General features: G+C 55.7%; 1 protein-coding gene across 1 annotated transcript in view; it reads left to right on the forward strand.

Moving 5' to 3' along the window:
- The window catches only part of LOC125447237 (chromobox protein homolog 7-like), a 119,198-nt gene extending 98,492 nt beyond the window's left edge, over positions 1-20,706 (forward strand). The window contains exons 3-6 of the mRNA XM_059640557.1: positions 13,905-13,970; positions 15,659-15,725; positions 18,478-18,817; positions 20,271-20,706. Coding sequence (XP_059496540.1) covers positions 13,905-13,970; positions 15,659-15,725; positions 18,478-18,817; positions 20,271-20,440 — 643 coding nt within the window. The 3' untranslated portion in view covers positions 20,441-20,706. The remainder of the gene's footprint in view (positions 1-13,904; positions 13,971-15,658; positions 15,726-18,477; positions 18,818-20,270) is intronic.
- Positions 20,707-21,144: the final 438 nt, after the last annotated feature.

Below are 21,144 nucleotides of genomic sequence, written 5' to 3' on the forward strand. Positions count from 1 at the left end.
GTGTGTACGTGTCGGTGTGTGCGTGCGTACATGTCGGGGGTGTGCGTGCGTACGTACGTGTCGGGGTGTGTGTGTGTGTGGGTGTGTGTATGTGTACGTGTTGGGGGTGTGTGTGTGTATGTGTTGGGTGTGTGTGTGTACATGGCAGGGATGTGTTTGTGTACCTGTCGGATGTGTGTGTGTGTGTGTGTGTACGTGTCGGGTGTGTGTGTACGTGTCGGGTGTGTGTGTACGTGTCGGGTGTGTGTACGTGTCGGTGTGTGCGTGCGTACATGTCGGGGGTGTGCGTGCGTACGTACGTGTCGGGGTGTGTGTGCGTGCGTACGTGTCGGGGTGTGTGTGTGTGGGTGTGTGTATGTGTACGTGTCGGGGTGTGTTTGTGTACGTGTCGGGAGTGTGTGTGTGTACGTGTCGGGATGTGTGTGTGTACGTGTCGGGATGTGTGTGTGTACGTGTCGGGGGTGTGTGTGTGTACGTGTCGGGGGTGTGTTTGTGTACGTGTCGGGAGTGTGTGCGTGTGTACGTGTCGGGGGTGTGTGTGTACGTGTCAGGTGTGTGTGTGCGTGTGTACGTGTCGGTGGTGTGTACGTGTCGGGGGTGTGTACGTGTCGGGGGTGTGTGTGCGTGCGTACGTGTCGGGATATGCGTGTGGGTGTGTGTATGTGTATGTGTTGGGGGTGTGGGTGTGCATGCGTACTTGTCGGGGTGTGTGTGCGTACTTGTCGTGGTGTGCGTGCGTGCGTACGTGTCGGGGTGTGCGTGCGTACGTACGTACGTGTCGTGGTGTGTGTGTGGGTGTGTGTATGTGTACGTGTTGGTGGTGTGTGTGTATGTGTACGTGTTGGGGGTGTGTGTGTGTACATGGTGGGGGTGTGTTTGTGTACGTGTCGGGGTTGAGTTTGTGTACGTGTTGGGGTTGTGTTTGTGTATGTGTCGGGGTGTGTGTGTGTACGTGTTGGGATGTGTGTGTGTACGTGTCGGTGTGTGTGTGTACGTGTCGGTGTGTGTGTGTACGTGTCGGGGGTGTGTTTGTGTACGTATTGGGGGTGTCTGTGTGTACGTGTCGGGGGTGTGTGTGTGCGTGCGTACGTGTCGGGGGTGTGTGTGTGCGTGCGTACGTGTCGGGGTTTGTGTGCGTGCGTACGTGTCGGGGTGTGTGTGTGGGTGTGTGTATGTGTACGTGTCAGGGGTGTGTTTGTGTACGTGTCGGGGGTGTGTGTGTGTACGTGTCGGGGGTGTGTGTGTGTGTGTGTGTACGTGTCGGGTGTGTGCGTGCACGTGTCGGGGGTGTGTGTGCGTGCGTACGTGTCGTGGTGTGCATGCGTACGTGTCGGGGTGTGCGTGCGTGCGTACGTGTCGGGGTGTGCGTGCGTGCGTACGTGTCGGGGTGTGTGTGTATGTGTACGTGTTGGGGGTGTGTATGTGTACGTGTTGGGGGTGTGTGTGTACGTGTCGGGGGTGTGTGCGTGTGTACGTGTCGGGGGTGTGTACGTGTCGGGGGTGTGTGTGCGTGCGTACGTGTTGGGTTGTGTGTATGTGTATGTGTTGGGGGTGTGGGTGTGTGTGCGTACTTGTCGGGGTGTGTGTGCGTACGTGTCGTGGTGTGCGTGCGTGCGTACGTGTCGGGGTGTGCGTGCGTACGTACGTGTCGTGGTGTGTGTGTGGGTGTGTGTATGTGTACGTGTTGGTGGTGTGTGTGTATGTGTTGGGGGTGTGTGCATGTGTGCGTGTTGGGGGTGTGTGTGTGTACATGGTGGGGGTGTGTTTGTGTACGTGTCAGGGTTGTGTTTGTGTACGTGTCAGGGTTGTGTTTGTGTACGTGTCGGGGGTGTGTGTGTGTACGTGTTGGGGGTGTGTGTGTGTACGTGTCGGGGGTGTGTGTGTGTACGTGTCGGGAATTTGTGTGTGTGTACATGTCGGGGGTGTGTGTGTGCGTGCGTACGTGTCGGGGGTGTGTGTGTGCGTGCGTACGTGTCGGGGTTTGTGTGCATGCGTACGTGTCGGGGTGTGTGTGTGGGTGTGTGTATGTGTACGTGTTGGTGTTGTGTGTATGTGTTGGGTGTGAGTGTGCGTGTGTGCGTGTCAGGGGTGTGTGTGTGTACATGGCGGGGGTGTGTTTGTGTACGTGTCGAGGTTGTGTTTGTGTACGTGTCGGGGGTGTGTGTGTGTACGTGTCGTGGTGTGCGTGCGTGTGTACGTGTCGGGGTGTGCGTGCGAGCGTACATGTCGGGGTGTGTGTGTGGGTGTGTGTATGTGTACGTGTTGGGGGTGTGTGTGTATGTGTTGGTGTGGGTGTGTGTGCGTGTTGGGGGTGTGTGTGTGTTGATGTTGGGGGTGTGTGTGTGTACGTGTCGGGGTGTGTGTGTGTACGTGTCGGGGTGTGTGTATGTGCGTGTTGGGGGTGTGTGTGTGTACATGGTAGGGGTGTGTTTGTGTACGTGTCGGATGTGTGTGTGTGTATGTGTCGGGTGTGTGTGTATGTGTCGGGTGTGTGTGTGTACGTGTCGGGTGTGTGTGTGTGCGTGTCGGGTGTGGGTGTACGTGTCGGGTGTGTGTACGTGTCGGGGGTGTGTGTGCGTGCGTACATGTCGGGGGTGTGTGTGCGTGCGTACGTGTCGGGGTGTGTGTGTGTGTAGATGTTGGTGTGTTTGTGTACGTGTCGGGGGTGTGTTTGTGTACGTGTCAGGGGTGTGTTTGTGTACGTGTCGGGGGTGTGTTTGTGTACGTGACGGGGGTGTGTGTGTACGTGTCGGGGGTGTGTGCGTGTGTACGTGTCGGGGGTGTGTGCGTGTGTACGTGTCGGGATGTGTGTGTGTACGTGTCGGGATGTGTGTGTGTGTACGTGTCGGGGGGGTGTGTGTGTACGTGTCGGGTGTGTGTGTACGTGTCGGGTGTGTGTACGTGTCGCTGTGTGTGCGTGCGTACATGTCGGGGGTGTGCGTGCGTACGTACGTGTCGGGGTGTGTGTGCGTGCGTACGTGTCGGGGTGTGTGTGGGTGTGTGTATGTGTACGTGTCAGGGGTGTGTTTGTGTACGTGTCGGGAGTGTGTGTGTACGTGTCGGGGGTGTGTGTGTGTACGTGTCGGGGGTGTGTGTGCGTGCGTACGTGTCGTGGTGTGCATGTGTACGTGTCGTGGTGTGCGTGCGTGCGTACGTGTCGGGGTGTGTGTGCGTGCGTACGTGTCGGGGTGTGTGTGTGGGTGTGTGTATGTGTACGTGTTGGGGGTGTGTGTGTATGTGTTGGTGTGGGTGTGTGTGTGTGTTGGGGGTGTGTGTGTGTACATGGCGGGGGTGTGTTTGTGTACGTGTCGGGGTTGTGTTTGTGTACGTGTTGTGGTGTGCGTGCGTACGTGTCGGGGTGTGCGTGCGTGCGTACGTGTCGGGGTGTGCGTGCGTACGTGTCGGGGTGTGTGTGGGTGTGTGTATGTGTACGTGTTGGGGGTGTGTGTGTATGTGTTGGTGTGGGTGTGTGCGTGTTGGGGGTGTGTGTGTGTTCATGTCGGGGGTGTGTGTGTGTACGTGTCGGGGTGTGTGTGTACGTGTCGGGGTGTGTGTGGGTGTGTGTATGTGTACGTGTTGGGGGTGTGTGTGTGTACATGGCAGGGGTGTGTTTGTGTACGTGTCGGGGGTGTGTGTGTGTATGTGTCGGATGTGTGTGTGTATGTGTCGTGTGTGTGTGTGTGTGCGTGTCGGGTGTGGGTGTACGTGTCGGGTGTGTGTACGTGTCGGGGGTGTGTGTGCGTGCGTACGTGTCGGGGGTGTGTGTGCGTGCGTACGTGTCGGGGTGTGTGTGTGTGTAGATGTTGGTGTGTTTGTGTACGTGTCGGGGGTGTGTTTGTGTACGTGTCGGGGGTGTGTTTGTGTACGTGTCGGGGGTGTGTGTGTGTACGTGTCGGGTGTGTGTGTGCGTGTGTACGTGTCGGGGGTGTGTACGTGTCGGGGGTTTGTACGTGTCGGGGGTGTGTGTGCGTGCGTACGTGTCGGGGTGTGCGTGTGGGTGTGTGTATGTGTATGTGTTGGGGGTGTGGGTGTGCATGCGTACTTGTCGGGGTGTGTGTGCGTACGTGTCGTGGTGTGCGTGCATGCGTACGTGTCGGGGTGTGCGTGCGTACGTACGTGTCGTGGTGTGTGTGTGGGTGTGTGTATGTGTACGTGTTGGTGGTGTGTGTGTGTGTATGTGTTGGGGGTGTGTGCATGTGTGCGTGTTGGGGGTGTGTGTGTGTACATGGTGGGGGTGTGTTTGTGTAAGTGTCGGGGTTGTGTTTGTGTATGTGTCGGGGATGTGTGTGTGTATGTGTTGGGGGTGTGTGTGTGTACGTGTTGGGGGTGTGTGTGTGTACGTGTCGTGGTGTGCGTGCGTGCGTACGTGTCGTGGTGTGCGTGCGTGCGTACGTGTCGGGGTGTGCGTGCGTGCGTACGTGTCGGGGTGTGCGTGCGTGTGTACGTGTCGGGGTGTGTGTATGTGTACGTGTTGGGGGTGTGTGTGTGTACATGGCAGGGATGTGTTTGTGTACCTGTCGTGGGTGTGTTTGTGTACGTGTCGGATGTGTGTGTGTGTGTACGTGTCGGGTGTGTGTGTGTACGTGTCAGGTGTGTGTGTACGTGTCGGGTGTGTGTACGTGCGTACATGTCGGGGGTGTGCGTGCGTACGTACGTGTTGGGGTGTGTGTGCGTGCGTACGTGTCGGGGTGTGTGTGGGTGTGTGTATGTGTACGTGTCAGGGGTGTGTTTGTGTACGTGTCGGGGGTGTGTGTGTGTACGTGTCGGGGGTGTGTGTGCGTGCGTACGTGTCGTGGTGTGCATGCGTACGTGTCGTGGTGTGCGTGCGTGCGTACGTGTCGGGGTGTGTGTGCGTGCGTACGTGTCGGGGTGTGTGTGTGGGTGTGTGTATGTGTACGTGTTGGGGGTGTGTATGTGTACGTGTTGGGGGTGTGTGTGTATGTGTTGGTGTGGGTGTGTGTGCCTGTTGGGGGTGTGTGTGTGTACATGGCGGGGGTGTGTTTGTGTACGTGTCGGGGCTGTGTTTGTGTACGTGTCGGGGGTGTGTGTGTGTACGTGTCGTGGTGTGCGTGCGTGCGTACGTGTCGGGGTGTGCGTGCGTGCGTACGTGTCGGGGTGTGCGTGCGTACGTGTCGGGGTGTGTGTGGGTGTGTGTATGTGTACATGGCAGGGGTGTGTTTGTGTACGTGTTGGGGGTGTGTGTATGTGTTGGTGTGGGTGTGTGCGTGTTGGGGGTGTGTGTGTGTTCATGTCGGGGGTGTGTGTGTGTACGTGTCGGGGTGTGTGTGTGTACGTGTCGGGGTGTGTGTGGGTGTGTGTATGTGTACATGGCAGGGGTGTGTTTGTGTACGTGTCGGGGGTGTGTGTGTATGTGTCGGATGTGTGTGTGTGTATGTGTCGGGTGTGTGTGTGTATGTGTCGAGTGTGGGTGTACGTTTCGGGTGTGTGTACGTGTCGGGGTGTGTGTGTGTAGATGTTGGTGTGTTTGTGTACGTGTCGGGGGTGTGTTTGTGTACGTGTCGGGGGTGTGTGTGTGTACGTGTCGGGTGTGTGTGTGTGTACGTGTCGGGTGTGTGTGTGCGTGTGTACGTGTCGGGGGTTTGTACGTGTCGGGGGTTTGTACGTGTCGGGGTGTGCGTGCGTGCGTACGTGTCGGGGTGTGCGTGTGTGTGTGTGTATGTGTATGTGTTGGGGGTGTGGGTGTGCATGCGTACTTGTCGGGGTGTGTGTGCGTACGTGTCGGGGTGTGCGTGCGTACGTACGTGTCGTGGTGTGTGTGTGGGTGTGTGTATGTGTACGTGTTGGTGGTGTGTGTGTGTATGTGTTGGGGGTGTGTGCATGTGTGCGTGTTGGGGGTGTGTGTGTGTACATGGTGGGGGTGTGTTTGTGTACGTGTCGGGGTTGTGTTTGTGTACGTGTCGGGGGTGTGTGTGTGTACGTGTCGGGGGTGTGTGTGTGTACGTGTCGGGGGTGTGTGTGTGTACGTGTCGGGGGTGTGTGCGTGTGTACGTGTCGGGGGTGTGTACGTATCGGGGGTGCGTACGTGTCGGGGTGTGCGTGCGTGCGTACGTGTCGGGGTGTGTGTGTGGGTGTGTGTATGTGTACGTGTTGGGGGTGTGTGTGTATGTGTTGGTGTGGGTGTGTGTGCGTGTTGGGGGTGTGTATGTGTACGTGTTGGGGGTGTGTATGTGTACGTGTTGGGGGTGTGTGGGTGTACGTGTCGGGAGTGTGTGTCTGCGTGCGTATTTGTCGGGGTGTGTGTGCGTGCGTACGTGTCGGGGTGTGTGTGTGTGTGGGTGTGTGTATGTGTACGTGTTGGGGGTGTGTGTGTGTATGTGTTGGGTGTGTGTGTGTACATGGCAGGGATGTGTTTGTGTACCTGTCGGATGTGTGTGTGTGTGTGTGTACGTGTCGGGTGTGTGTGTACGTGTCGGGTGTGTGTACGTGTCGGTGTGTGTGCGTGCGTACATGTCGGGGGTGTGCGTGCGTACGTACGTGTCGGGGTGTGTGTGCGTGCGTACGTGTCGGGGTGTGTGTGTGTGTGGGTGTGTATGTGTACGTGTTGGGGGTGTGTGTGTGTATGTGTTGGGTGTGTGTGTGTACATGGCAGGGATGTGTTTGTGTACCTGTCGGATGTGTGTGTGTGTGTGTGTGTACGTGTCGGGTGTGTGTGTACGTGTCGGGTGTGTGTGTACGTGTCGGGTGTGTGTGTACGTGTCGGGTGTGTGTACGTGTCGGTGTGTGCGTGCGTACATGTCGGGGGTGTGCGTGCGTACGTACGTGTCGGGGTGTGTGTGTGTGTGGGTGTGTGTATGTGTACGTGTTGGGGGTGTGTGTGTGTATGTGTTGGGTGTGTGTGTGTACATGGCAGGGATGTGTTTGTGTACCTGTCGGATGTGTGTGTGTGTGTGTGTACGTGTCGGGTGTGTGTGTACGTGTCGGGTGTGTGTGTACGTGTCGGGTGTGTGTACGTGTCGGTGTGTGCGTGCGTACATGTCGGGGGTGTGCGTGCGTACGTACGTGTCGGGGTGTGTGTGCGTGCGTACGTGTCGGGGTGTGTGTGTGTGGGTGTGTGTATGTGTACGTGTCGGGGTGTGTTTGTGTACGTGTCGGGAGTGTGTGTGTGTACGTGTCGGGGGTGTGTGTGTGTACGTGTCGGGTGTGTGTGTGTACGTGTCGGGTGTGTGTGTGTACGTGTCGGGGGTGTGTGTGCGTGCGTACGTGTCGGGGTGTGCATGCGTACGTGTCGTGGTGTGCGTGCGTGCGTACGTGTCGGGGTGTGTGTGCGTGTGTACGTGTCGGGGTGTGTGTGTGGGTGTGTGTCTGTGTACGTGTTGGGGGTGTGTTTGTGTACGTGTCGGGAGTGTGTGTGTGTACGTGTCAGGGGTGTGTGTGTACGTGTCGAGTGTGTGTGTGTACGTGTCGGGTGTGTGTGTACGTGTCGGGGGTGTGTGTGCGTGCGTACGTGTCGGGGTGTGCATGCGTACGTGTCGTGGTGTGCGTGCGTGCGTACGTGTCGGGGTGTGTGTGCGTGCGTACGTGTCGGGGTGTGTGTGTGGGTGTGTGTCTGTGTACGTGTTGGGGGTGTGTATGTGCGCGTGTTGGGGGTGTGTGTGTGTACGTGTTGGGGTGTGTGTGTGTACGTGTCGGGGTGTGTGGGTGTACGTGTCGGGGGTGTGTGTGTGCGTGCGTACGTGTCGGGGTGTGTGTGCGTGCGTACGTGTCGGGGTGTGTGTGTGGGTGTGTGTATGTGTACGTGTTGGGGGTGTGTGTGTGTATGTGTTGGGGGTGTGGGTGTGTGTGCGTGTGTGCGTGTTGGGGGTGTGTGTGTGTACATGGCGGGGGTGTGTGTGTGTACGTGGCGGGGGTGTGTGTGTACGTGGCGGGGGTGTGTGTGTGTACGTGTCGGGGGTGTGTGTGTGTGCGTACGTGTCGGGGTGTGTGTGCGTGCGTACATGTCGGGGTGTGCTTGCGTGCGTACGTGTGGGGGGTGTGTGTGTGCGTGCGTACGTGTCGGGGTGTGTGTGCGTGCGTACATGTCGGGGTGTGCGTGCGTACGTACGTGTCGGGGTGTGTGTGCGTGCGTACGTGTCGGGGTGTGTGTGGGTGTGTGTATGTGTACGTGTTGGGGGTGTGTGTGTGTATGTGTTGGGTGTGTGTGTGTACATGGCAGGGATGTGTTTGTGTACCTGTCGTGGGTGTGTTTGTGTACGTGTCGGATGTGTGTGTGTGTGTACGTGTCGGGTGTGTGTGTGTACATGTCGGGTGTGTGTGTACGTGTCGGGTGTGTGTACGTGTCGGTGTGTGTGCGTGCGTACATGTCGGGGGGGTCCGTGCGTACGTACGTGTCGGGGTGTGTGCGTGCGTACGTGTCGGGGTGTGTGTGGGTGTGTGTATGTGTACGTGTCAGGGGTGTGTTTGTGTACGTGTCGGGGGTGTGTGTGTGTGTACGTGTCGGGGGTGTGTGTGCGTGCGTACGTGTCGTGGTGTGCATGCGTACGTGTCGTGGTGTGCGTGCGTGCGTACGTGTCGGGGTGTGTGCGTGCGTACGTGTCGGGGTGTGTGTGTGGGTGTGTGTATGTGTACGTGTCGGGGGTGTGTGTGTACGTGTTGGGGGTGTGTGTGTGTACGTGTTGGGGGTGTGTGTGTGTACGTGTCGGGGGTGTGTGCGTGTGTACGTGTCGGGGGTGTGTGCGTGTGTACGTGTCGGGATGTGTGTGTGTGTACGTGTCGGGGGGGTGTGTGTGTACGTTTCGGGAGTGTGTTTGTGTACGTGTCGGGGGTGTGTTTGTGTACGTGTCGGGGGTGTGTTTGTGTACGTGTCAGGTGTGTGTGTGCGTGTGTACGTGTCGGGGGTGTGTACGTATCGGGGGTGTGTACGTGTCGGGGGTGTGTGTGCGTGCGTCCGTGTCGGGGTGTGCGTGTGGGTGTGTGTATGTGTATGTGTTGGGGGTGTGGGTGTGCATGCGTACTTGTCGGGGTGTGTGTGCGTACTTGTCGTGGTGTGCGTGCGTGCGTACGTGTCGGGGTGAGCGTGCGTATGTACGTACGTGTCATGGTGTGTGTGTGGGTGTGTGTATGTGTACGTGTTGGTGGTGTGTGTGTGTATGTGTTGGGGTTGTGTGCATGTGTACGGGGTGTGTGCATGTGTACGTGTTGGGGGTGTGTGTGTGTACATGGTGGGGGTGTGTTTGTGTACGTGTCGGGGTTGTGTTTGTGTACGTGTCGGGGGTGTGTGTGTGTACGTGTTGGGATGTGTGTGTGTACGTGTCGGTGTGTGTGTGTACGTGTCGGGGGTGTGTTTGTGTACGTGTCGGGGGTGTGTGTGTGCGTGCGTACGTGTCGGGGGTGTGTGTGTGCGTGCGTACGTGTCGGGGTTTGTGTGCGTGCGTACGTGTCGGGGTGTGTGTGTGGGTGTGTGTATGTGTACGTGTTGGTGGTGTGTGTGTGTATGTGTTGGGGGTGTGTGTGCGTATCGGGGGTGTGTGTGTGTACATGGCGGGGGTGTGTTTGTGTCCGTGTCGGGGTTGTGTTTGTGTACGTGTCGGGGGTGTGTGTGTGTACGTGTCGTGGTGTGCGTGCGTGCGTACGTGTCGTGGTGTGCGTGCGTGCGTACGTGTCGGGGTGTGCGTGCGTGCGTACGTGTCGGGGTGTGCGTGCGTGCGTACGTGTCGGGGTGTGTGTGTGGGTGTGTGTGTACGTGTTGGGGGTGTGTGTGTATGTGTTGGTGTGGGTGTGTGTGCGTGTTGGGGGTGTGTGTGTGTTCATGTCGGGTGTGTGTGTGGGTACGTGTCGGGGTGTGTGTGTGTACGTGTCGGGGTGTGTGTGGGTGTGTGTATGTGTACGTGTTGGGGGTGTCTATGTGTACGTGTTGGGGGTGTGTGTGTGTACATGGCAGGGGTGTGTTTGTGTACGTGTCGGGGGTGTGTTTGTGTACGTGTCGGATGTGTGTGTGTGTGTGTGTATGTGTCGGGTGTGTGTGTGTATGTGTCGGGTGTGTGTGTGTACGTGTCGGGTGTGTGTGTGTGTGCGTGTCGGGTGTGGGTGTGCGTGTCGGGTGTGGGTGTACGTGTCGGGTGTGTGTACGTGTCGGGGGTGTGTGTGCGTGCGTACGTGTCGGGGTGTGTGTGTGTGTAGATGTTGGTGTGTTTGTGTACGAGTCGGGGGTGTGTTTGTGTACGTGTCGGGGGTGTGTGTGTGTACGTGTCGGGGGTGTGTGTGTGTACGTGTCGGGGGTGTGTGTGTGTACGTGTCGGGGGTGTGTGCGTGTGTACGTGTCGGGGGTGTGTGCGTGTGTACGTGTCGGGATGTGTGTGTGTACGTGTCGGGATGTGTGTGTGTGTACGTGTCGGGGGGGTGTGTGTGTACGTTTCGGGAGTGTGTTTGTGTACGTGTCGGGGGTGTGTGTGTGTACGTGTCAGGTGTGTGTGTGCGTGTGTACGTGTCGGGGGTGTGTACGTATCGGGGGTGTGTACGTGTCGGGGGTGTGTGTGCGTGCGTCCGTGTCGGGGTGTGCGTGTGGGTGTGTGTATGTGTATGTGTTGGGGGTGTGGGTGTGCATGCGTACTTGTCGGGGTGTGTGTGCGTACTTGTCGTGGTGTGCGTGCGTGCGTACGTGTCGGGGTGTGCGTGCGTACGTACGTACGTCTCGTGGTGTGTGTGTGGGTGTGTGTATGTGTACGTGTTGGTGGTGTGTGTGTGTATGTGTTGGGGGTGTGTGCATGTGTACGGGGTGTGTGCATGTGTACGTGTTGGGGGTGTGTGTGTGTACATGGTGGGGGTGTGTTTGTGTACGTGTCGGGGTTGTGTTTGTGTACGTGTCGGGGGTGTGTGTGTGTACGTGTTGGGATGTGTGTGTGTACGTGTCGGTGTGTGTGTGTACGTGTCGGGGGTGTGTTTGTGTACGTGTCGGGGTTGTGTGTGTGTACGTATTGGGTGTGTGTTTGTGTACGTGTCGGGGGTGTGTGTGTGCGTGCGTACGTGTCGGGGGTGTGTGTGTGCGTGCGTACGTGTCGGGGTTTGTGTGCGTGCGTACGTGTTGGGGTGTGTGTGTGGGTGTGTGTATGTGTACGTGTTGGTGGTGTGTGTGTGTATGTGTTGGGGGTGTGTGTGTGTGTGTGTCGGGGGTGTGTGTGTGTACATGGCGGGGGTGTGTTTGTGTACGTGTCGGGGTTGTGTTTGTGTACGTGTCGTGGTGTGCGTGCGTGCGTACGTGTCGTGGTGTGCGTGCGTGCGTACGTGTCGGGGTGTGCGTGCGTGCGTACGTGTCGGGGTGTGCGTGCGTGCGTACGTGTCGGGGTGTGTGTGTGGGTGTGTGTATGTGTACGTGTTGGGGGTGTGTGTGTATGTGTTGGTGTGGGTGTGTGTGCGTGTTGGGGGTGTGTGTGTGTTGATGTTGGGGGTGTGTGTGGGTACGTGTCGGGGTGTGTGTGTGTACGTGTCGGGGTGTGTGTGGGTGTGTGTATGTGTACGTGTTGGGGGTGTCTATGTGTACGTGTTGGGGGTGTGTGTGTGTACATGGCAGGGGTGTGTTTGTGTACGTGTCGGGGGTGTGTTTGTGTACGTGTCGGATGTGTGTGTGTGTGTGTGTGTGTGTATGTTTCGGGTGTGTGTGTATGTGTCGGGTGTGTGTGTGTACGTGTCGGGTGTGTGTGTGTGTGCGTGTCGGGTGTGGGTGTACGTGTCGGGTGTGTGTACGTGTCGGGGGTGTGTGTGCGTGCGTACGTGTCGGGGGTGTGTGTGCGTGCGTACGTGTCGGGGTGTGTGTGTGTGTAGATGTTGGTGTGTTTGTGTACGAGTCGGGGGTGTGTTTGTGTACGTGTCGGGGGTGTGTTTGTGTACGTGTCGGGGGTGTGTTTGTGTACGTGTCGGGGGTGTGTTTGTGTTCGTGTCGGGAGTGTGTGCGTGTGTACGTGTCGGGGGTGTGTGTGCGTGCGTACGTGTCGGGGTGTGTGTGCGTGCGTACGTGTCGGGGTGTACGTGTGTGCGTACGTGTCGGGGTGTACGTGCGTGCGTACGTGTCGGGGTGTGCGTGCGTGCGTACGTGTGGGGGCTGTGTGTGTGCGTGCGTACGTGTCGGGGTGTGTGTGCGTGCGTACATGTCGGGGTGTGCGTGCGTACGTACGTGTCGGGGTGTGTGTGCGTGCGTACGTGTCGGGGTGAGTGTGTGTGGGTGTGTGTATGTGTACGTGTTGGGGGTGTGTGTGTGTATGTGTTGGGTGTGTGTGTGTACATGGCAGGGATGTGTTTGTGTACCTGTCGGGGGTGTGTTTGTGTACGTGTCGGATGTGTGTGTGTGTGTGTGTACGTGTCGGGTGTGTGTGTGTACGTGTCGGGTGTGTGTGTACGTGTCGGGTGTGTGTACGTGTCGGTGTGTGTGCGTGCGTACATGTCGGGGGTGTGCGTGCGTACGTACGTGTCGGGGTGTGTGTGCGTGCGTACGTGTCGGGGTGTGTGTGTGTGGGTGTGTGTATGTGTACGTGTCAGGGGTGTGTTCGTGTACGTGTCGGGAGTGTGTGTGTGTACGTGTCGGGGGTGTGTGTGTCTGTACGTGTCGGGGTGTGTGTGTACGTGTCGGGGTGTGTGTGTGTGTGTGTGTACGTGTCGGGGTGTGTGTACGTGTCGGGGTGTGTGTGTGTGTGTGTACGTGTCGGGGTGTGTGTACGTGTCGGGGTGTGTGTGTGTGTACGTGTCGGGGGTGTGTGTGTGTGTACGTGTCGGGGGTGTGTGTGTGTGTACGTGTCGGGGGTGTGTGTGTGTACGTGTCGGGGGTGTGTGTGTGTACGTGTCGGGGTGTGTGTGTGTGTGTGTACGTGTCGGGGTGTGTGTGTGTGTACGTGTCGGGGGGTGTGTGTGTGTACGTGTCGGGGTGTGTGTACGTGTCAGGGTGTGTACGTAAGTGTCGGGGTGTGTGTGTGTGTGTGTGTGTGTGTGTACGTGTCGGGGTGTGTGTGTGTGTACGTGTCGGGATGTGTGTACGTGTCAGGGTGTGTGTGTGTGTGTGTACGTGTCAGGGTGTGCGTACGTGTTGTGTGTGTGTGTTTATGCGTGTCAGCGTGTGTGTGTCTGTGTGTGTACACGTGTCAGGGTGTGTGTGTGTGTGTACGTACTTGGGGTGTGTGTGTGTGTACTTGTCGGGGTGTGTGTGTGTGTGTGTGTGTGTGTGTGTATACGCGTCGGAGTGTGTGTGTGGACGGCCTGGTGCTTGTGGATGGTCCACTATTTTGAGGGACAGCAGGGATGGACTTATATCTTTCTCTCTCCTACTTCTTTTTCTGTCGCTCCCAAACAACCCAGGGCTAATACTGCAGCCTCCCAGCGCCAGGGACCCGTGTTCGATTCCAACCTCGGGCGACTGTCTCTGTGGAGTTTGCACATTCTCCCCATGTCTGCGTGGGTTCCCTCCGGGTGCTCCGGTCTCCTCCCACAGCCCAAAGATGTGCAGGTTAGGGTGGATTGGACATGCTAACTTGTCCCATAGTGTTGACAGATGTGTAGATTGGGCAGGTTACAGGGGGATGGGTCGCTGTGGGATGCTGTGAGGGTCACTGTGGACTTGTTGGGTCAAAGGGCCCGATTCCACACTGTAGGGATTCTACGAAATCTGTGATCACTGAAATGATTGACCTGGTCATGATGAGTTTGCTGTTTGTGGAATCTTGTGCACACTGACCGCTGTTAATAGCAGTGACTATCCTTCAGAAAGTGTTTCATTAGCTGCCAAGTGTTTTGGGATGTCCTGAGGTGGTGAGAATGCTCTTCAGAGATGCAAGTCTTTCCTCTGCCTGTAGGGTTTTAAGCAGAAACGTAGCTGCATTTCCTGATGACATGCCGTTGGGGTTTTGTTGCGTGAGAGCAGCCCTGCTGGATGTGCTGTCTGAACTCTGCCCTTGCCTCTCTTCCAGGTACAGTACGTGGGAACCCGAAGATCACATTCTGGATCCCCGGCTCGTCATGGCTTATGAGGAAAAGTAAGAAGATGTTGTGCTGCTCGTTTGTACACATCCTGCAACCCTTTGGCTGTTGGATTTGTGTGGGAGCCTGTGTGTGTGTGTCATGCAAGTGTACATTAACCTGCCCTGTGAGTAGTGGTGTGCCCAACACAGATCTGATGTGAGATAGTAGGAACTGCCGATGCTGGAGTCTGAAATGACAGTGTGGAGCTGGAGGAGCACAGCATCCCAGGCAGCATCAGAGGAGCAGGAAAGCTGACGTTTTGGGTCGGGACCCTTCTTCAGAAAATGAAGAAGGGTCCAGATCGGAAACATCAGTATTCCTGCTCCTCTGATGTTGACATCTGACATGAATGTTTTTACAAGCATAAACCTTTATGAACCTATACAAACCTTATACAAGTTTGGTTAATGTGTGCTTGTGAGGTATTGGACACACGTCATCCTTGTGTCGTCTCGTAAATTTGAACTTTAAAATCTGGGTGTTTGCAGTTGAAACAGAATAAAATATTGAGAAAAGCTGAATCAAAATCCACAGGCCCCCTTGGAGAAGGGAAAGGACCCCCCCCCCCCCCAACACTGAATTGCAGTCCTGCCCTGTGGAGGTTAACATCAGTAACTAGCACCGGACAGTGCTAACAGCTACACTGCTAACTGATGTTACTGGACTAATAACCCAGAGAATAAGAGTTCACTTCCCAGTCTGGGAATCCGAGATCAGTTAGAGTTCACTTCCCAGTCTGGGAATCCGAGATCAGTTAGAGTTCACTTCCCAGTCTGGGAATCCGAGATCAGTTAGAGTTCACTTCCCAGTCTGGGAATCCGAGATCAGTTAGAGTTCACTTCCCAGTCTGGGAATCCGAGATCAGTTTGAAAAATTGGAAAACAAAATGCTGGGATCTGTAAAAGTAACCAAGAAGCTTATGGATCATCACAACAGTTCCAACTGATTCATTTGTGTCCCTCTGTGTGGGAACGGGGTGGGGGTGTGCAGTTACCCACTCTGGGCCTGGATGTAACCACATGTATTTAGGAAGGCAGGAGCTGGCCATTTGGCCCCTCCAGCCCACTCTACCATTTGTTATGATCATAGCCGATCATTGAGCTCAGTACCTTAATCCCAGCAATCCCCCCTTCCCCGTATTCCTTGATTCCTTGGTCCCTTCAGTCGATCCCTTCAGTCGATCCCTTCAACTAATGTTCTTTGAAATGGTCTAGGAAGTTCCTCACTTGTAGAACAATTCTAAATTAAGATAAAAGATCTGCAGCGCATGGAAGGAAGTTGGATTTAGAGATTATCAGATCAGCCGTGACCCTATTGAATAATGGAGCAGACTTGATGGGCTGAATGGCTTAATTCTGCTCCAAGCGCCTATGGTCCTGCAGCATTGGTTGAAGTGATGAGCTGCCTGCTCAGTGCAAAGGGATGGCCGTCAATTCCAGCCTTTTGCTGCTGAGGCCTACGTCCCATAAAATGATTTTCCAAAGAAAAGGTTAAAACTCTGTTGGAATTTTCTGGTCTCAGGGATTTATGTGTTGACTCTCCAGTTTGGCTACTCACAGGAGATTCGCACGCTGTCACTGGAGGCTGCAGATTGTCTGTGTGTGGTAGGCCCGTTACTATGGCTACCTGTGATATTTCTCTTGTTCCTTCTGTTAAACTTGAGCCTCTTTTCACACTCGGCATTTACCTCCCCCCCCACCAGGGAGCAGCGAGACCGGGCGCTAGGACACCGGAAGCGAGGCCCCAAACCGAAGCGGTATCTGTTGCAGGTAAAGTTTGGTGTCCGGGTGATGCCCTGCAAAAGAAAATCCGCCCATTTCGTCTTCCTCTCCCGTGGAATAGTAAACACAGGGGCTTGGCCCACCATCCCACCCTACAGCACCCTGCCCCACCTCGTAGCTACAGCCCCTCACAGTAAGGCCCTCACACTGAGGCCCACAGGTCAGAGAGGGCCAAAGGACCAGGCCTCAGCCTGGTGTTCAAGGATTCTTGGTCTCCCCTGGGCTGGGGAGGTTGTGGGGGGTGGGTCAGTTTGTATCTAGGGCAAGGGCAGGATTGGGTCCAACAGGGATGGCTGCAGTAGTGCAAAGCCCCTGGCGAAAACGTGACACAATGCCATTGGATTAGTAACATAGATCGACGGATGGCCTGGGGCCATAGGTTCAAATCCGAATCCCCTCAATAGTAGCTGGTAGAATTAATTATTGTCTCTGAGCCATGTACAAATAATTAGAATCCCTGCTGTGTGGAAGTAGGCCATTTGGTCTGTCGAGTCCACAGTGACCCTCCAAAGAGCCTCCCACCCAAAACCGACCCCTACCTTGTCCCAGTAACGCTGCATTTCCCATGGTCAATCCACCCTAACCCGCACATCTTTGGACTGTGGGAGGAAACTGGAGCACCGGAGGAAGCCCGCACAGACACAGGGAGAATGTGCAAACTCTGCACAGACAGTCACCTGAGGGTGGAATCGAGCTCGGGTCCCTGGACTGTGAGGCTGCAGTGCTAACCACTGAGCCACCCCTAATTATGTGCAAATAAATCTGGAACTGAGAGTTGGTTTCGGTAATGGTGTGCATGAAATTACAATTGAGTGTTACCAAAACCACCCTCATTCACCAATATCCTTTAGGAGAGGTTAGCAGTTGTCCATAAACCTGGTTCTGACCTACATGTGACTCCAGACCCAGCTGCCCTCTGAAATGGCCTGAGCGAGCTGTTCAGTTCAGGGGCAATTAGGGATAGGCAACAAATGCTGGCCCAGCCAGAGACACCTGCATCCTATGAAAGAATAAAGAAAGTAAAGACTGCCTCATGTGGTTTGACCCTTACCCAGCCTCAGTGGCACAGTCTAAGGGGATTGTACATTCTCTCCACTTTACGAAATGAACATGGATAGAATCACGGCGTTCATGATGATTAAAGGACGTAACGTCAAACCGAGAGGTAACACCAAAAATTGCTTCCTCCTATTGCAGCCTGGGAATGCAGGACTGTGCCGCACGGCGGCTCAGTGGTTAGCACAGCAGCCCCACAACGCCAGGGGCCCGGGTTCGATTCCCGCCTCGGGCGGCTGTCTGTGCGGAGTTTGCACGTCCTCCCTGTGTCTGCGTGGGTTTCCTCCGGGTGCCCCGGTCTCCTCCCGCAGCCCAGCCTTGGGCGGCTGTCTGTGCGGAGTTTGCACGTCCTCCCTGTGTCTGCGTGGGCTTCCTCCGGGTGCCCCGGTCTCCTCCCGCAGCCCAGCCTCGGGCGGCTGTCTGTGCGGAGTTTGCACGTTCTCCCCGTGTCTGCGTGGGCTTCCTCCAGGTGCCCCGGTCTCCTCCCGCAGCCCAGCCTTGGGCGGCTGTCTGTGCGGAGTTTGCATGTTCTCCCCGTGTCTGCGTGGGCTTCCTCCGGGTGCCCCGGTCTCCTCCCGCAGCCCAGCCTCGGGCGGCTGTCTGTGCGGAGTTTGCACGTTCTCCCCCTGTCTGCGTGGGTTTCCTCCGGGTGCCCCGGTCTCCTCCCGCAGCCCAGGTTAGGGTGGATGGGCCGTGGGGAATGCAGGCTTACAGGGACGGGGGTGCATCTAAGTAGGATGCTGTTTGGAGGGCCAGTGTAGACTTGGGCTGAATGGCCTGCCTCCACACTGTAGGGATTCTGTGATTTCTTCTCTATGACCCCACCCTTCTGACATAAAAAGCACTCAGCTGCAGCAAGTGGGAAGGTCGGGGGCGTCTGTTGGGAATGTTTTAAGCCGAGATTTAAAGATGTTAATCTCAGAATGTTTCACAGGTGCAGAACCATCAAGATGCTGATCGTACCTTGATGTGGCTAAATGCTGGAACAGGTTCGAGGGGCTGAATGGCCAGCACCCGTTCAAATCTTGCTTTTTTAAAATTAATTCATGGGATGAGGGGGCCGCTGCCTGGGTCAGCGCTTATTGCCCACCCCTAATTGCTCAGAGGGTGGTCCAGAGTCAATGCTGTTGTGGGCCTGGAGTCACATGCAGGGCAAACCAGGTGAGAAGGGCAGTTTCCTTCCCTAAAGGGCATTAGTGAACCAGATGGGCTTTTCTGACAATGGGTTCACGGCCATCATTAGATTCTTAATTCCAGATGTTTATTGAATTCAAATTCCACCCTCTGCCGTGGTGGGATATGAACCCAGGCCCCCAGAACATTACCCGGGTCTCTGGGATAGCAGGCCAGCAATAATATCACTGAGACTTTGCCTCTCATTATCTAAGAATCAACAGTTCATCTGTTCGCTGTTGTGCTGGGCATTTATGGGAGCTTACTGTGCACTGATTTCCCGTTTTATTCCGTGCATAAGAAGCGGTTCTGCACTTCATTGGTTGTGAAACACTCTGGGACACCCTGAGGCACCGGAAGGTGCTATATAAATGGAAGTTTTTGTTTCACTGCTGGTGGGTTTATCAGTTGGCATCACCTTTGGCAGTGACTTCTGGCACTAAACGATGAAACAGCGAAGGGCAAAGACGCATCAGATAATGAGTTTGATTTTTGTTGTGTTTGTTGCCAGCGGATTTATGGGATGGATCTGCGGAGTGCGGCCAAGCTGAAGGAGAAGGGGAAGTTGCACCTGTCCCTGTCCAGACAGTTTGATGGGACTTCAGTGTCGAGCCTGGGTCAGCGGGAACATGGGGAAAACGGGAAACGGATCCAGTTTTCCCTCAGCCGGAAGCACAAGTTTTTCAAGCTGGCCAAGCCTGGCTCTGCTCGAGAGCCCAGTGAGATCGCGGAGAGGCACAGGGCTAGTGAGTGCTCCGAGGACGATACTGGCAGGGAGTTGAGTGAGAAATTCGCGGATTCGGAATTCGAGGATGAGTTGCAGAGTGAGAGCTGTCCTGAGGCGACAGAAGGTGAGAGCGAAATTGTGGGGCACAGAGCCCTCGCTCGGCCCGTCTCTCATTGCTGGTTTCCTGTTGCAAAAGGCGCCATGTAAATGCAGTTTCTCTATCTGAACAGTCCGCCCTGTAGGTTTCTCGTAACCCTTCTCCACCCCTCTACCCGTGCTCTCGGTTTCTTGGCGATGCCAATTGCTGAGGCTCTTGTTCACAATTAATTATCAGGAAACCTCCCTCCATGTCTCGAGGGGGCTGTCCTATCCCCATTAAACCCCGTCTTAAGTCATTTCCCCCACACTCCCCCATTTCACTAAGTGTATCGAATCTAAAATCCTCCCCAACAGATAACTGTTCCCAACACTCATGGAACCAGTCCCCAAACCTACCCCCCCCCCCCCCCCCACACACACACGTGCGCACACACACACACACACACACACACACACACACACACACACACACAGTCACTGTCTCTCTCACACACACACGTGCTCACACATGCACACACGCGAGCACACGTGCGTGCACACTCTCTCACAGATGCACACACACACAAACACACATTCTCACACAATCTCACGTGTGCGCACACGCCCAAATGCACACGCGTGCACTCACATACACATGCACGTTCACACACGCGCACACACACTCACACAGTCACACACACATATACCAGACACACACATGCACACACACGCACGCACGTGCACACACACACACATACACACACACACATACACACAGTCACTCACACACACAGACACAGTCACACTCTCTCTCTCTCACACATACACACACACACACACACACTTTTCCTTATAGACCCCTCTCTGCCATTTCCGTCTGCTTCCCTCTTTCCTGAACACTGGAAGGGGATGGCCTAGTGGTATTATCGTTGGGTTGTTATTCTAGGGACCCGGATAATGTTCTGGGAACCTGGGTCCGAATCCCACCACGGCAGATGGTGACATTTGAATTTAATAAAAATCTGGCATTAAGAATCTAACGATGACCGTGAATCCATTGTCGGTTGTTGGGAAAACCCCGTCTGGTTCACTAATGTCCTTTAGGGAAGGAATCTGCCATCCTTACCTGGTCTGGCCTACATGTGACTCCAGACCCACACCAATGTGGTTGACCCTTAACTGTCCTCTGGGCAATTAGGAATGGGCAATAAATGCTGCCTGGCCAGTGATGCCCTCATCTGATGGGGGAATAAAAGACACTGTTTCTCTTCCTACTTCTTCCTCTCCCTCTCACTCTCCTCATCCCACCCATCAGAGGGGAGAAGGGGACCCCTTCCTCTCTGGGGGAGGGGATTGGTGGTGCAGGGGTGGGGCACGGTTAGGATTTGTGTTGGGGTTGGAGATGGATGTGCAGCTCCCTGGAGCTGGGAAAGTCTGATGCTGATGGGCCGAATGGCTGGGATTTAATCCTCTGCCCCTCTCTTCCGTCTTGTCTGCAGGCTCCGCCTCTCCCATCCGGACAACTGCCTCGATTCCCAAAGGCTGGCAACCTTCCGTTCCCCTCGGCAATGTCACGGTAACCGATGTCACGGCAAACTCCCTGACTGTGACCTTTCGGGAAGGCCAGGCTGCTGAGGGATTCTTTAGGGACCGGAGTCTGAGCTGCTGAAAAACAAACAGATTTACATCCGTCCTGTCAAACATTTTATTCATTTTTCCTAAAAGAGAAACAAGGCTCCATATTTATAAATACAGAGTGTACGTATTTACCATAGGAATGGTTAGGGTCTGCAGGCTATCCCACAGGGGTTAGATACCTCTTCAGAATAGGAGAGGTGAGTGTTGAGGAGTGAGTATGGAGGAGGAAGAGGAGGGAGTGAGGGAGGACAGGGAGGAATGAGAAGCCATGTAGGGAGAGCAGGGAGGGATGTTTGGAGAGAGAGAGGTAAAGGAGGGTCTGGGGCAGGGGGGGAGGGTGTAAGGTTGGGGGTGCTGGGCAGTAAGTGGGAGTTACTGAAGAGACAGAGGATTGGGAGATGGAGGAGGGTGTGGGGAGGGAGGGAGGGAAGCAGAGTTGGGAGAGCAGGAAGGGTGTACACTGGGAATTCAGCTAAAGGGTTTCAGCTTTGCTGTGATGTGGCTGTTGTGAACCTGCCCATTCTGGTCTCTTAGCCTGTTGTCATAGAGAGGGCTGTGTTATGGCCAGGCAGTGAAAATGTGATAACGGGAACTGCAGATGCTGGAGAATCCAAGATAATGAAATGTGAGGCTGGATGATCCAAGATAATGAAATGTGAACCTGTCTGACCTGGGATTGATCAGGATCCAGCACAGTCTGGGACTGGGACAGGGTCTGACCAGGGTCTAGCACAG

The sequence above is a fragment of the Stegostoma tigrinum genome, chromosome 38, assembly GCF_030684315.1.
Source record: "Stegostoma tigrinum isolate sSteTig4 chromosome 38, sSteTig4.hap1, whole genome shotgun sequence".
Classification (NCBI taxonomy): domain Eukaryota; kingdom Metazoa; phylum Chordata; class Chondrichthyes; order Orectolobiformes; family Stegostomatidae; genus Stegostoma; species Stegostoma tigrinum.